The sequence below is a fragment of the Rana temporaria genome, chromosome 4 (assembly GCF_905171775.1).
Source record: "Rana temporaria chromosome 4, aRanTem1.1, whole genome shotgun sequence".
Lineage (NCBI taxonomy): Eukaryota > Metazoa > Chordata > Amphibia > Anura > Ranidae > Rana > Rana temporaria.
The window spans coordinates 154,494,796-154,509,365 of NC_053492.1; the positions used below are offsets into that span (position 1 = coordinate 154,494,796).

The window sequence follows — 14,570 nt, forward strand, 5'->3', positions numbered from 1 at the left end:
CTGGCTGCGTGCCGCTGATGATTTTCAGCCTGATTTGTGGGCAGCACAGGGGCTTAATGGGCGGCAGGAATTATGGGGAATTTAGAAGCGGGGGGCCCTTTACAAAAAAAGAAATAAAGAAAGAAATAAAGAAAAATATATATAAAAAAAAGGGGTGTAGCCATCCGGGGCCCTGGGGACCTCTGGGCCCTTTAATAAAAAGAAAAAAAGAAATAAAAAATATATATAAAAAATATATATATATTTTTTAAAAAGGGGGTTGCCATCTGGGGCCCTGGGGACCTCTGGGCCCTTTAATAATTATTTTTTTTCATAACAATAAATTACAAAAAAAGGGGGGTTGCCATCCGGGACCTCTGGGCCCTTTAATAAAAAACAAAAAAAATATATATAAAAAAGAAACATTTATAAAAAAAAAGGGGGGGTTGCCATCCAGGGCCTTGGGGACCTCTGGGCCCTTTAATAATATATATATATATATATATATATATATATATATATATATATATATATATATAAACAAAAATAAACATTTATAAAAAAAAAAGTGTGTTTGCCACATGGGGGCCTCTGAGCCCTTTAATAAAATATATATATATATATATATATATATATATATATATATATATATATAAAAAGAAAGAAAAATAAATAAAATAATATGAAAAAAAAATTATAAAAAAAAAAAGGGGGGGTTGCCATCCGGGGCCCTGGGGACCTTTAATAAAAAATAAAAATATATTAAAAAACATTTTTTTTTATTTAAAAATAAATAAAAAAAGGGGGGTTGCCATCTGGGGCCCTGGGGACCTCCGGACCCCTGAAAAAAATTTTTTTTTCAAAGGGGGTTGCTTTGGGCCCCCAACAGTGACAGGGCCCTGGGCAGCTGCCCCATTTGCCCTGCGGTAAAGACGGCCCTGACTACAAAGGTCAAAACACCGATATGATTATAAGCCCAGGGTCAGACAGGCACTCTAGGATGATGCTGCGGTAACTCTCAAGTAATGCAGATCATGGAATTCATGAACTCATGAATTCATCGCTTCAATGAGCCAAGCTGGCTGTAAGCACAGACTCCCAGGGGAACAGCATACAACCATGCTCAAATGAAAGAAATCAGCATAGTGCTCACTACTAATCTCTTTATTAAAAGCAATATTGTATACATGAACTTGCATACAGATAGGGTGAACATTTTTATGTGAACAGAGCAAAACATGTCACACTGCATGTACTGTACAGGCTTTGTATATAAACATTGAAGCCACCACCCACAAAAATCTGATTCATGGAGGTCGCAGTATAACAACTCTCTCCAGAATTTCTAAGCTCTTCCCAACATGTTTCATCCTGCCGACGTCATCAGGGGCATTTACACCATTGGTTTAATTTCTTCCATTACTGTCAAAATTTATTAGCGTAGCACTTGTATATGTTTAAATTTATTAGGTGTTTTATACACATCATGCTAGCAGCTATATTTAGGCTGTTACACTTCACTTCACACAATATTATTATATTTTATCTAAAAAACAGCTGTTTAATAAAATATAAAAAGCATTTTAATCCTTGTTGACATGATACATGGTACATAACAGGCACTGTCTCATTTAGATTATTGTGTGTGTGTGCTGTAATGCATTATAGATTAAGTCCATGTTCTGCAAAAAATACACCCATCTTTGCAGCAAAGTGTACATTTATTATTTATTGTTTGCAAATAAGCCTGCAATCAGTGGCCTCAGTCTTCCTAAAGGTCCCGTTTACATTTTCCCCTGCACTTTTCTCGCCTGCTTTCTTGAATGTGCCTCTTTGTCTGCCATCACTAGTAGTACAAAGACAGACTATACCTTTAGGTGTAGTATAGAAAATTTTGATTTGACGGAGAGATATTAAAGCGGTGGTTCACCCTCAATAACAACATTCTAGCATTAAATTAAGCATAGTAGCGCGAGCTACAGTATGCCTTTATTTTATTTTTTTGCCCCGTACTGTTTAATCCTATAGTGAAGATTCAGACTCCCCGCGGGGAATGGGCGTTCCTATCCAGAGGGAAGATGATTGACGGCCGGCTATGGCACGTCACGCTCCCTAAAGATAGCCGGAGTCGGTCTCGGCTCTTCACGGCGCTATACGGCGCCTGCGCACAGACTAGGCGCAGGCGCCGTGAAGAGCCAAGTCCTATTTTGGCAATTTCCGGAGAAGCGTGACGCGCCAGAGCCGGCCGTCAATCATCTTCCCTCTGGATAGGAACGCCCATTCCCCGCGGGGAGTCTGAATCTTCACTATAGGATTAAACAGTGAGTACGGGGCAAAAAAAATAAATAAAGGCATACTGTAGCTCGCGCTACTATGCTTAATTTAATGCTAGGGAAAAAAAATGTTTATAGGGTGAACCCCCTCTTTAAGCTGCATACTCTCCGTCAGTGGTGAGTTTTTGCAGTCGCACATCTCCATTCTCTACTTCACTTCATGGTGTTGAAATGACCTTCCTCCCCCTTCCTTGTTATACTGTGTTGGGGGGGGGGGGGGGGGGACAAAGAATTCTCCAGGCCTAGATGGCAAGATTTCCCATTAGAAGTGTTATCTATTTATATATTCAAGAAAATGCTATGGTTCTTCACCACTATGCCTCATCTCTATTCTTTGTACACACTCTTATCTATCAGCATCTCCTCTCTTCATCTTTTCCTTCCACAACCATTCAATAATATCTGCTGTCCTCTTTTGCACCTGCTGTTCTCTACTATGCCCCCTCTACTGTCTGTGCCATTCAACTCCTATCATCCCATTCTGCATTTACCCACTAACAAAATGATTTCACAAAAAAAAAATTGAACTTAAAGTTACCTAGTTCATGAACAGGTACATATTTGGTTATAGAGAATAAAATGCAATTTCTAGATTGTCATATACAGACCTATGCATGAGACAGAGGGGGAAGAAAGTTCAGAGACATGGCAGTTAGGGACTTTCGAGTTTGCCTATGAGGTCTGAAAGATATAGGGGTAGATTCACTAAGACTTACAACGGGCGTATCAGTAGATACGCCGTCTTAAGTCCGAATCCCCGCCATCGTATATTTAAGCGTATTCTCAAACTGAGATACGCTTAAATATTGCTAAGATACGACCGGCGTAAGTCTCCTATGCCGTCGTATCTTAACTGCATATTTACGCTGCCCGCTAGGGGTGTGTACGCTGATTTACGCCTAGAATATGTAAATCAGCTAGATACGCCTATTCACGAACGTACACCCGGCCGTCGCAGTACAGATACGCCGTTTACGTTAGGCTTTTTCCGGCATAAAGATAAACCATCAAAAACATGGCGCATGTTAAGTATGGACGTCGGAACCGCGTCAAATTTTTCAAATTTTACGTCGTTTGCGTAACTCGTCTGTGAATGGGGCTGGCCGCAATTTACGTTCACGTCGAAAGCATGACGATTTGCCGACGTCATTTGGAGCATGCGCACTGGGATACGTCCACGGACGGCGAATGCGTCGTTGGTTAAAAACTTAAAATACGTGGGGTCACTAGTATTTTACATAGAACACCACCCAACCAGCCTATTTTGAATTAGGCGGGCTTACGCCGGCCCAGTTACACTTACCCAGTTTCAGCGCAAGTTCTTTGTGAATACAGGACCTGCGGCTCAAACTTACGGCGTAGTATATCTGAGATACGCTACGCCGGCCAAAATCTACGTGAATCTACCCCATAGTGTATTTATGATGAAAAGGGAAGCAAATTTTTTACACACATTTTTTTTCAGCCATTTTCTATATGTTGCCTATTACATGCTATCAGTAGACTCGAGTTACAATGCAAATAACAGACAGTGTTAACTTGTATTATTTCATTAAGCCAGAGTAAAAATAGCCTCAATGTATTAATTCAGCTTTACAATAAATGTTGGGCTATATACAGATGGGCTTTGGGATACAGAACCAACATGATAGTGGATACGGAAACCCGCAATCACTCCAACAATCAGTAATCTTGGTAATGACATCTGATCCCTGTGTGCCTCTTGTATGTGAATAAGGCTAATCTCTGAAAAATTGGGACAGTATCTATTATTACAGACTATGTAACTGAATAATATAGGTGTCTCTATGCATATAAAGGTAATCAACTGACATACGGTAAGTAATTACAGTCAGATCTGGAAATATAATGGGTGCCCTTTTAGCAATTTTCAAGGCCCAAAGCCTATTATTTTTCTCTAACATAATCCAGTGATTGGGATGTCCTACTGTTCTAATCAGCCCCTTATCTGCAAGTATAACTATATACATGCAAATGATGCAAACACGAAAATATAATTTTGTTGTCAGATCAGCTAAAGAGCATTAAAGTATTATTTTCTATTTATCCACTGAAGATATATTAGAATTAACAACCATAAACCCTATTCATGTTTCTGCCATGAAGTGGCACTACTTCTTTATTATACACTATGGAATACCCACAGGGAGTATGACACAATGATTTTTCTTTTTAATCGTTGTAGAGTTGGGACAGAATGAAGAAGTGTGGCGGGGGTATCTTGTCTCTGGAGATCCCGGGAGATATAAGCACATAGCTTGTGATGCAATTTTCCAGCAAACACACAAGAAGCACAGCCTGGGTTTTATGTACCAGATAGAAAATAAAGGCACAACAGAGGATTTACATCCACACGCAGCAGGCATTTCATAAATGTTTTTATATATCAAAAACTCAAACATTAGACATGTATTTATGACACAAATGGAACCTTCATGGGGGATAACACATTCAAAATGATCTTTTATGTAAATTTTAAAATATATTAACATATTGTAAAGAAGGGTATACATATTTAATCCCTACAAGCAATTCACACAATTTAAAGATGTTACCCAGAAATCATCTTTTCCAGGAAAGAAAATGTGTGCTTTTAACTGTAGGAAGCCCTCAATATATATTTTTTTTATTACTTTGCGCATCAGACAGGTTTTGCATTCACATTTGAGTTCTATGGAAATGCAAAATTCACTTGAAGCAGGTCAAAAGGATGAAAGTTGTGGTCGAATTCCAACTGACCTCAGAAGCATCTGACACAGATGTAAAACTAATGCCATCAACCCAAAGCCCGTCAACACAGAAAGATTTTACACTGGGTTGGGAAAACTCCAGGTAAGCAGATGGCAAAAAGGTACATCTGTTGGGAGACATACATGACCACAGTGCATCCCAGCGTGGCAAGATAACTAACAGAAGTATCATCACCCATTGTTCTTATAATATATCTTCCCATGGTCAGCCATAGTGATGGGGTTTCCACTTGAGATAACACCCTATACACATTGTGTGTACACTGTACTAATCTCCTGGTACCTGTATAACCGGTCAAACCCAACATTGTTAGTATAGCTTCTTGCCAGCAGATGGCAGGATGAGTTCTTTCACTGATAACAGTCAATAGAAATGGCTGTTTGCTTGATAGTATGTTCATTATCTGGCAAGCAAATATACACTGTACCACTGTATAACAGTTTCATAAAGCAATCTCTACAATACATGGCTTATTTGCACATGGCACATATGATTCATATATATTTTTACTGTAAGCCTGCATGTAGTACTGAAAAGCATGATGTTTGTACAGTATATAAAAACGGGCATTTGCAATATGTTCTACACTGTCTTGTGTGGAGGATCATTTTGCAGCCTTAGAGAGGTTTTCATCTTTAAATTAAAGTAGACTTCTGCTGCCATGTAAAATCCAATCAAGTCGCGACCAAGGTTTTCTCCCAAATGCTTGTATGATACACTGGTTGTTACAGAGAATGGTCAACCGTCAAAGTATCAATATGCACATGTTCTAAAACACTGTTGTTTTGGCACACAGCTATTCCACCTACAGGTGAATCCAGTGCATCCTGTGGGTAAATGCATTTTTATCACTGCAATTGCCTCTATCACAGCTGAGTAGTATTTCTCCGGAGGACTGCAGTGATTTTTTGTCGTGCTTCGGTTAGTGAAGCTGTTCTCTCTTTTGGTGGATGTGGAGAGGGCAGTATTGGTAAGGTGCTCCCTGCACTATGCCTGGGTTTATTCAAGGTGGATATAGAAGACCCAGACAGGCTCACTAGTGTGGTTCCTTTACTTGCTGATAAGCTCAGAGGATGCTTCTGTTGTGCACTAGTCATTATGTGAGGTGTCACTGCTTTCTCTGGGGAAAATGACTTTTGTGACACTGGGAGGTGCCCATTAGCTCTTTTTTGTTCAAAAAGCTGTTCCCTGACCTGGGTCAAGGCCTCAGTGAGCTCATAGCGTTCTTCACACTCCATGCGCACAGTATCCTTGAGGAAGGCATTCTGAAAGAAGAAGATACTTAATTTAAGCGTAAAATCTTTATAAATGTATTATAGCCCAACTCCAGGCAAACCTTTTGATTCCTATGAAAAAGGATTGGATGGAGGGATCGGGTAACAAACCCAGGGACTTTAAACGGTGTCAATTAAAGAATATATCAGAGAATAATAATGTAGATAAAAATATAATTTATTAGATAATACAAAATTTCACAGAATTGAAACATGACATTGTTGATCCTTGTAATCATGTAGCGGCTCGAATAAACCAAGCAACGCCCAGACCTGTTAGAAATTGCCCGACATGTTTCGCTACAAGCTTCATCAGGAGCATATATACAGGGAAGGCTACAAGGGATAAGCAGAGAACAACATCATCAATATTTGTATAGATAATTGGCGTGTCGATAGTATTATACTAACAGACAATAAGCAAATTTAAACAATAAATAATCATTAACAATTGAAAAGGAACAAAATTAATTGAATGATGTCAAGTATTCATGAATAATACAGAGATCACAAAAAATCAAGGTGATCATGAGCAGACTTACCACGCAGAGATCAAAGGTCATCAAGGGTCATGTAGTAAAAACTAAGCATACACAGCCATAGTTTAAAGCCAAAATAAACCTGTAGGCATAGAGCCCCACTGGAACCATTCCATATACAAGCCGTCAAAGAAATGCTGCAGTATAAAAGAGAGGGAATAGGTGAAATTAAATATATAGGGTAAATTATGTAAATCCCTAAAATTCTAGACAGATACATGCATGCACAGATTAAAAAAATCTGTGCACAGAGCACTGTACTTGCAGGATATAGCAAGAGGTAAAGGGGAAAAATATCCTAAAAAATATATATATATATACCTAATGAGGTTGGTGGGGTCCAGTAAATAAAGCTGGCATCAGCGTATGGATAAGTCCAGCACCTAGATGGTTAACAACCATTGGTCAAAAAGTGGGACAAAATCCCCAATGTTGAAGACTGGTAAAAAACAAGAAAATAAATATATTATATGTATAGGTAATATATTAGAATAAATGGGAAAAGCTGAAATTTTTTTTTTTTTTTTTAGTGTGGTGAACAGTTCAAGATAGTAGCACACCACTTACCTCTTCACTACTGGCAGGTTAGCTAAAAAGCAGGGATAGATCTGAAGACCAAGCAGTCTAGTGACCCTGACAAGGCAGAGCCATTGAATGGATCATGAATGTGGATCTCTTTATATACCTCCCCGTATGGGAGGTATATAAAGAGATCCACATTCATGATCCATTCAATGGCTCTGCCTTGTCAGGGTCACTAGACTGCTTGGTCTTCAGATCTATCCCTGCTTTTTAGCTAACCTGCCAGTAGTGAAGAGGTAAGTGGTGTGCTACTATCTTGAACTGTTCACCACACTAAAAAAAAAAAAAAAAAAAAAAAAATTTTTCAGCTTTTCCCATTTATTCTAATATATTACCTATACATATAATATATTTATTTTCTTGTTTTTTACCAGTCTTCAACATTGGGGATTTTGTCCCACTTTTTGACCAATGGTTGTTAACCATCTAGGTGCTGGACTTATCCATACGCTGATGCCAGCTTTATTTACTGGACCCCACCAACCTCATTAGGTATATATATATATATTTTTTAGGATATTTTTCCCCTTTACCTCTTGCTATATCCTGCAAGTACAGTGCTCTGTGCACAGATTTTTTTAATCTGTGCATGCATGTATCTGTCTAGAATTTTAGGGATTTACATAATTTACCCTATATATTTAATTTCACCTATTCCCTCTCTTTTATACTGCAGCATTTCTTTGACGGCTTGTATATGGAATGGTTCCAGTGGGGCTCTATGCCTACAGGTTTATTTTGGCTTTAAACTATGGCTGTGTATGCTTAGTTTTTACTACATGACCCTTGATGACCTTTGATCTCTGCGTGGTAAGTCTGCTCATGATCACCTTGATTTTTTGTGATCTCTGTATTATTCATGAATACTTGACATCATTCAATTAATTTTGTTCCTTTTCAATTGTTAATGATTATTTATTGTTTAAATTTGCTTATTGTCTGTTAGTATAATACTATCGACACGCCAATTATCTATACAAATATTGATGATGTTGTTCTCTGCCTATCCCTTGTAGCCTTCCCTGTATATATGCTCCTGATGAAGCTTGTAGCGAAACATGTCGGGCAATTTCTAACAGGTCTGGGCGTTGCTTGGTTTATTCGAGCCGCTACATGATTACAAGGATCAACAATGTCATGTTTCAATTCTGTGAAATTTTGTATTATCTAATAAATTATATTTTTATCTACATTATTATTCTCTGATATATTCTTTAATTGACACCGTTTAAAGTCCCTGGGTTTGTTACCCGATCCCTCCATCCAATCCTTTTTCATTTTCTATGGGATGTGGTGTCCTCTGATTTGACTCCCTATGCCTCATTAATTTAATCTTTTGATTCCTATGCAGTGGGACTGTGCTCACACTGCAAGGGTTAACTGCTTGTTTTTTTCTAGGGGAGGGAAGAGCAGAGATATACTTATCTGATCCTCCAATCCTACCCACACCAGACCAATCAAGCACCCTCGCGCTCCAGCGGTCTTGAATAGTGGACTGTTCCTGACATCATCATGCCCAGAGCAGATTCCATAGACAAGAAACAGTCCACTACTGGACTGTGGGGAAGCGCAGTTTTCCAGGGGATTGAAGGATCAATGTGCTTTGTATGGATGTGAAGGATCAGTAAATGTTTTCCGCTCACCCCTAAACAAAATGAGCAGTTGACCCATGCAGTACGGACACAAATATTTATCCATGCAGCCACTGTGCCAACACACGTCGCCACTGTGCCCATCAAACGCAGCCACTGTGCCATCAAACGCAGCCACTGTAACCATCAATTATTATTGCCACATCGATTGCAGCCAAAAAATTGAAATAGGGGGAAAACAAAGAAAAGTCATTTTCGGTTTCGGTTTCGGACTGAATATTTTTTTTATTTCGGTTTCGTTTCGGTTCTGAAATTTCCATTTCGGTGCATCCCTAGTTCTAATGTGTCCTTTATATCCGATGCTGTACCACTGCGGAGAACTGGCAAACTTAAGTAGAGTACAGGTTTAATGGAAAAGACGTCAACGTGTCTGTTTCATACCTAATATATTAAAGTATTTCTTAAAAAATGGATCAGAAGGCAATTGGATACGAAGATCAATCTTAACTACTGATAGCATTACAATGGACTTACAACATCTTATGATTACAGGTAAAATCTTCATTTTTAGAGAGAAAATGCCTGAACTTTTAGCACAACCATTGTTAGACAAGCACATAATCCTGCTTTAGTTAACTGACCTGGTGAGGTGACCTGGTTTGTCCTCGGCTGAACATATAGGATATGATTGGCAGGGCTATTAGTGCAACCGAACACTAGAACAGAAATATTGAAGAACTGACTATCTATGTGAAACAAACCTATAACGATATTCCTCAGAAAACCATCAATGTTCAGTTCAATTCCTAACATGAAAAAAATAACGAATCCCCAGTGGAGACCATACCTCATTGATTTTCACATTTGTTTTCCATTATTTCAAAGTGTCATTTATTTTAGGTACAAAACATAATTATTTTTCACAGTTTAGTCAAAATAATAAACTCCTTATGCCCTGTACACACGATCGGTTCATCCGATGAAAACGGTCTGATGGATTTTGTCATCAGATATCAGATGAAGCTGACTTTCATCAGTCTTGCCTACACACCATCAGTTAAAAAAACGATCGTGTCAGAATGCGGTGACGTAAAACACGACGAGCTGAGAAAAATTAAGTTCAATGCTTCCGAGCATGCGTCCACTTGATTCTGAGAATGAGTTGATTTTTAACCAATGGATTTCCCCACAGACGATCGTTTTTTTCTATCAGATCATTTTAAACAGGTTCTACGTTTTTTCACCGATGGGAAAAAAAAACGGTGGATTTCCCCACAGACGATCGTTTTTTTTAACCATCAGATAATTTTAAACAGGTTCTAAGTTTTTTCACCGATAGGAAAAAAAACGATGGGGCCCACACACGATCGGTTCGTCTGATGAAAACGGTCCATCAGACCGTTTTTATCAGACGGACCGATCGTGTGTACCCGACATTACTGGTGTTGTGACTTTTTCCCAGAGCTCCTGTTCTACTATGGGCTCCCTTCTAAACAGCACAAAAACAATGTTAATGGTGCAATTCACTGAAAGGCAAAATCTGATTGGTTATTACACCTTCCACGTCATCATTGTAGTTTGTGCTGCTTTATTTACCACTACTCTGGCGGAGGTTCTTTACCACGTGATCAGCTGTGTCCAATCACGGCTGATCACCATGTAAACAGGAAGAGCCGCTTATCGTGTTTCCTCACTCGTATCTGACAGACGCGAGTAGAGGAGAGACGATCGGTGGCTCTCCTCACAGGGGGGGTCTGCGCTGATTGTTTATCAGCACAACCCCCCCACGGGTGCCCGCCCAGGACCACCAGGATGCTGCCAGGACCTCCAGAGAAGGCCACCACACAGGACCACCAGGTTTGCCACCCTAGACCACCAGGTATATACCAATCAGTGCCCAGGCAGCTGCCAATCAGTGCCAGGGTTCTGCCAAAATGGCACATTTTGTCGTGTGACAAGGCATTCTGGGTGCTAAAAAATTCCACTCAACTGGCAATCATGTTGCTGTCATACATCTAACTCAGTATTGTAAATGCACATTATGTTTTACTTAATAATATTATTTTGTACTTTCTTTTATTCCAAGTTCACAAGACGATTGCAGTATTGACCAGGAGCCTATAATGGCTTCTTACCTCCTGAGTGACTTGGTCTAGTTGATGTCTTAGCTGTGCACAGGTCATGTTCATTTCATTGAGTTGCTCAGCTTTTGTGTGTATGTCTTTTCTCATTTCTTCTAGAGAAGAGGTATTGTGTTCATAGTCTCTTTTCAAACGAACTTCCAACTCAGAAATTCTTTTTTTTAAGTTGGTAATTTCAGTGTCTTTTGTTAGATTTTTCTCCAGAAGTCTTGCTTGAGCTTGCTGTAACTTCTTCTCCAGAATGTCTATTTCAGCCTGCAGTTCTTCACATGCCCTGGATACTAGTGCTGGTATCTGCAAAATATGAACGCACGGTTAAATTTATTTTAGGTCTAGTTTTTACAGAAATTAGTGCATTAAGCATATATTAAAGAGCAGAAATAATGCAATGTATAGGCTGATGGTAATGCACCAATCATATTTAAAGCAGTATTAAACCTAAAAGCAAACGTATTACATTGCAATTGTTTAGATGTAATAGATGTAACACACAAAGGGTGTTTATTTTCGTAAATCTAGTGGGCTGTAATTAAATTAATATACTTTATTTTGTATTACTGGGAGTATTACATCATCAATCTGCTGCAAGTTTGATGAAGTTTTTTTTTTTTTTTACTTTTGCTGTGCATATACACGGAGGGAAGCCATACTGTAGCTGGTCATTACATAAGCAGACTCTTTCCTTTTTTAGTATAATCTTGTACCTTGTAGCCGTTTATCTTATTGCAAGTCTACCAGAGAAGTCTCTGATCCTTGGAAAACAAAAGATTCTCTGCAGTCTCTAATGACATCAAACAATCAGAATGCTCCTAAAACCCAGATACCATGTGATCCAAATTGCCTAGTCTACAGTCACATGAGAGCACACCGTATAATATTTTTTTTTCTGTATGCAAGGCAATACTGTATACTGAAAATAGTGGTATACTTTTGTAATAACATGTCCTAGTGATTGATTTCAAGTGTGATAGGTTTGCCATAAGCAGCGAAAAGATGCTGGCTTAAATTGTCTGTACAGTCTTGTAAGTGTGAATAAAAAAATAAAAAAATAAAGTATGTGTCCAACACTGGTACTCAATAATAGACACAGTGCAATCTATAATGTGATGTAATGCTGCATTACACTATACTGTTATTGATGGGGAATACAGTGCATTTCGCTTAATACTACTGGGAATCCTACACACCAAGACTAATGTAAGTAATCCTTTTAATGCCTACAGAAAATGAAGGTGATGCATACAGAGTAGCAGTTTCCTGAAGAATGTTGTCTTATCTTGTCTCCTATTTACTACTTAGATTAACAGCTACATAAAAAAACGACATGGTCGGGAAAGAAGGCTAGCATTTCAAGACAGGGAGGTGTGTAAAAGTATTCAAGTCATTCAAACCATCTCAAATCACTTGTTAAAAAGACAGAAACTGTACAAAAGGTACCTATGTGTTTGGCAATCCAGTTATCAGTCCGTGGCTTTAGGACTTTATAGCTATACTAACAGGTTTGGCAGGAAACGAATGTCTAGTGGAAGACCATTTGCTTAGAAATTCATTGGGTTACTAAGTACAAGGCTATCCCTAATAACAATGCAGAGGAAATGGCTTTATTAAACAGGTTATGGTAGTTCAGTTTTGCAGATCATACAACAAGAAAAGTAATAGGACTGAACAAATAGCTGGATTTTTAACTGTTTTATCTTCCTCTCAAAATACATTCCCCATTAAAGGAAAGCTTTGAGAAGAAGAGAAACATACAAATTAATAATGGACTGGCTGCACTGAGTTAAGTTAACCACTTGCCTACTGAGGACGTCATATGACGTCCTCGACTTTGTGCGGTGATATCTGAATGATGCCTGCAGCTACAGGCATCATTCAGATATCACCGTCTTCAGCCGGCGATTCTCTGCACGATAAGAACAATCATAGCGGCAGTTCCGCCGATTGATCATTCTTATAGGCAGCGGGAAGGGATGTCCCCCCCCCTCCCGCCACCATCCGGTGCTTCTCCGGGCTCTCCCGTGCCATCGAGGGCCCCGAGAACGAATCGGCCGGCGCTGGTTTAGAAGCATAGAGATGACTGGTGACCAGACGGTCACCAATCATCTCTATGACCGTCGGGAGGCCTGAGCGCGATGTTGTGACGTCGAGCCCGTGTACCCGGAAGTAAACAAAGCCGCGGCTGTCGGCATGAGATTTTTTCACAATCTCATGCTTTCAAGCCTGGAGAGATGTGGGGTCTTATTGACCCCACATCTCTCCATAAAGAGGACCTGTCACAGTGATTCCTATTACAAGGGATGTTTACATTCCTTGTAATAGAAATAAAAGTGATAAAAAAAAAAAATGTAAAAAAAAAGTATAAAAAAAAAGTAAAATAAAAATAAAATAGATTTTTTAAAACGCCCCTGTCCCCGGTAGCTCGCGCGCAGAAGAATACATAAGTCCCGCCCACATATATAAACACCGTTCAAACCCCACATGTGAGGTATCGACGCATGCATTAGAGCGTGAGCAACAATTCTAGCACTAGACCTCCTCTGTAATTCGAAAATACTAACCTGTAAAAAAAGTGTTGCCTATGGAGATTTTTAAGTACCGAAGTTTGACGCCATTCCATGAGTGTGCGCAATTTTAAAGCGTGACATGTTAGGTATCTATTTACATGTTATGTTAGGTATCTAATTGGGCTAACTTTACTGTTTTGTTCTTTTTTAATTCATGAAACCGTTTTTTTTCCCCAAAAAAGGCGTTTGAAAAATGATTGCGCAAATACTGTGTGAGAAAAAAATGACCGCCATTTTATTCCCTAGGGTGTCTGCTAAAGAAATATATAATGTTTGGGGGTTCTGATTTATTTTCTAGCAATTTTTTTTTAATTTTTACTTGAAGGAGAGAAGTGCCAGAATAGGCCCGGTGGACAAGTGGTTAAATAATGGCATTTAGATCACAGTTTACCAGAGGGGTGGAAAGTTAGAACCTCTGTTCATTTTTTATTGCTTGTGACTCCAGTGGGGAGACTTATGCCTTGTACACACGGTCGGACTTTTGACCGTGCAAAAGTCCACAGTGAGTCTGTCGGAAGTCCGACAGAACAGGTTCTCTATCTAAGGTCCGTCCGACTTCCCAAAAAAAAAGTCAGATGGAGGCTACACACGGCCGGACTTTCCTAGAAAAAAAGCCAGTCTGACTTTTTTTATCTGAAAATCCGGCCGTGTGTACGAGGCAGTACTCTTACTTTTTATCACTTTAATACCGGAACCAAGGGGAACAAAGAGGTTCTTAGAAATGGAAAGCACAGCCAACAAATAATAATATACATAAATACAAATATTAATAAATAATAAATACCCCACAAAAG

The 14,570-nt window shown here is 39.1% G+C and overlaps 1 protein-coding gene across 2 annotated transcripts in view; it reads right to left on the reverse strand.

The window, feature by feature from the left end:
- Positions 1-5,841: 5,841 nt before the first annotated feature.
- LEKR1 (leucine, glutamate and lysine rich 1) overlaps positions 5,842-14,570 on the reverse strand; it is a 279,264-nt gene continuing 270,535 nt past the window's right edge. For both annotated transcript variants that reach the window (XM_040349234.1, XM_040349235.1), the window contains 2 exons: positions 11,207-11,506; positions 5,842-6,349 (listed from right to left, as the gene is read on the reverse strand). In XM_040349234.1, the coding sequence (XP_040205168.1) occupies positions 5,951-6,349; positions 11,207-11,506 (699 nt within the window). In that variant the 3' untranslated portion in view covers positions 5,842-5,950. The remainder of the gene's footprint in view (positions 6,350-11,206; positions 11,507-14,570) is intronic.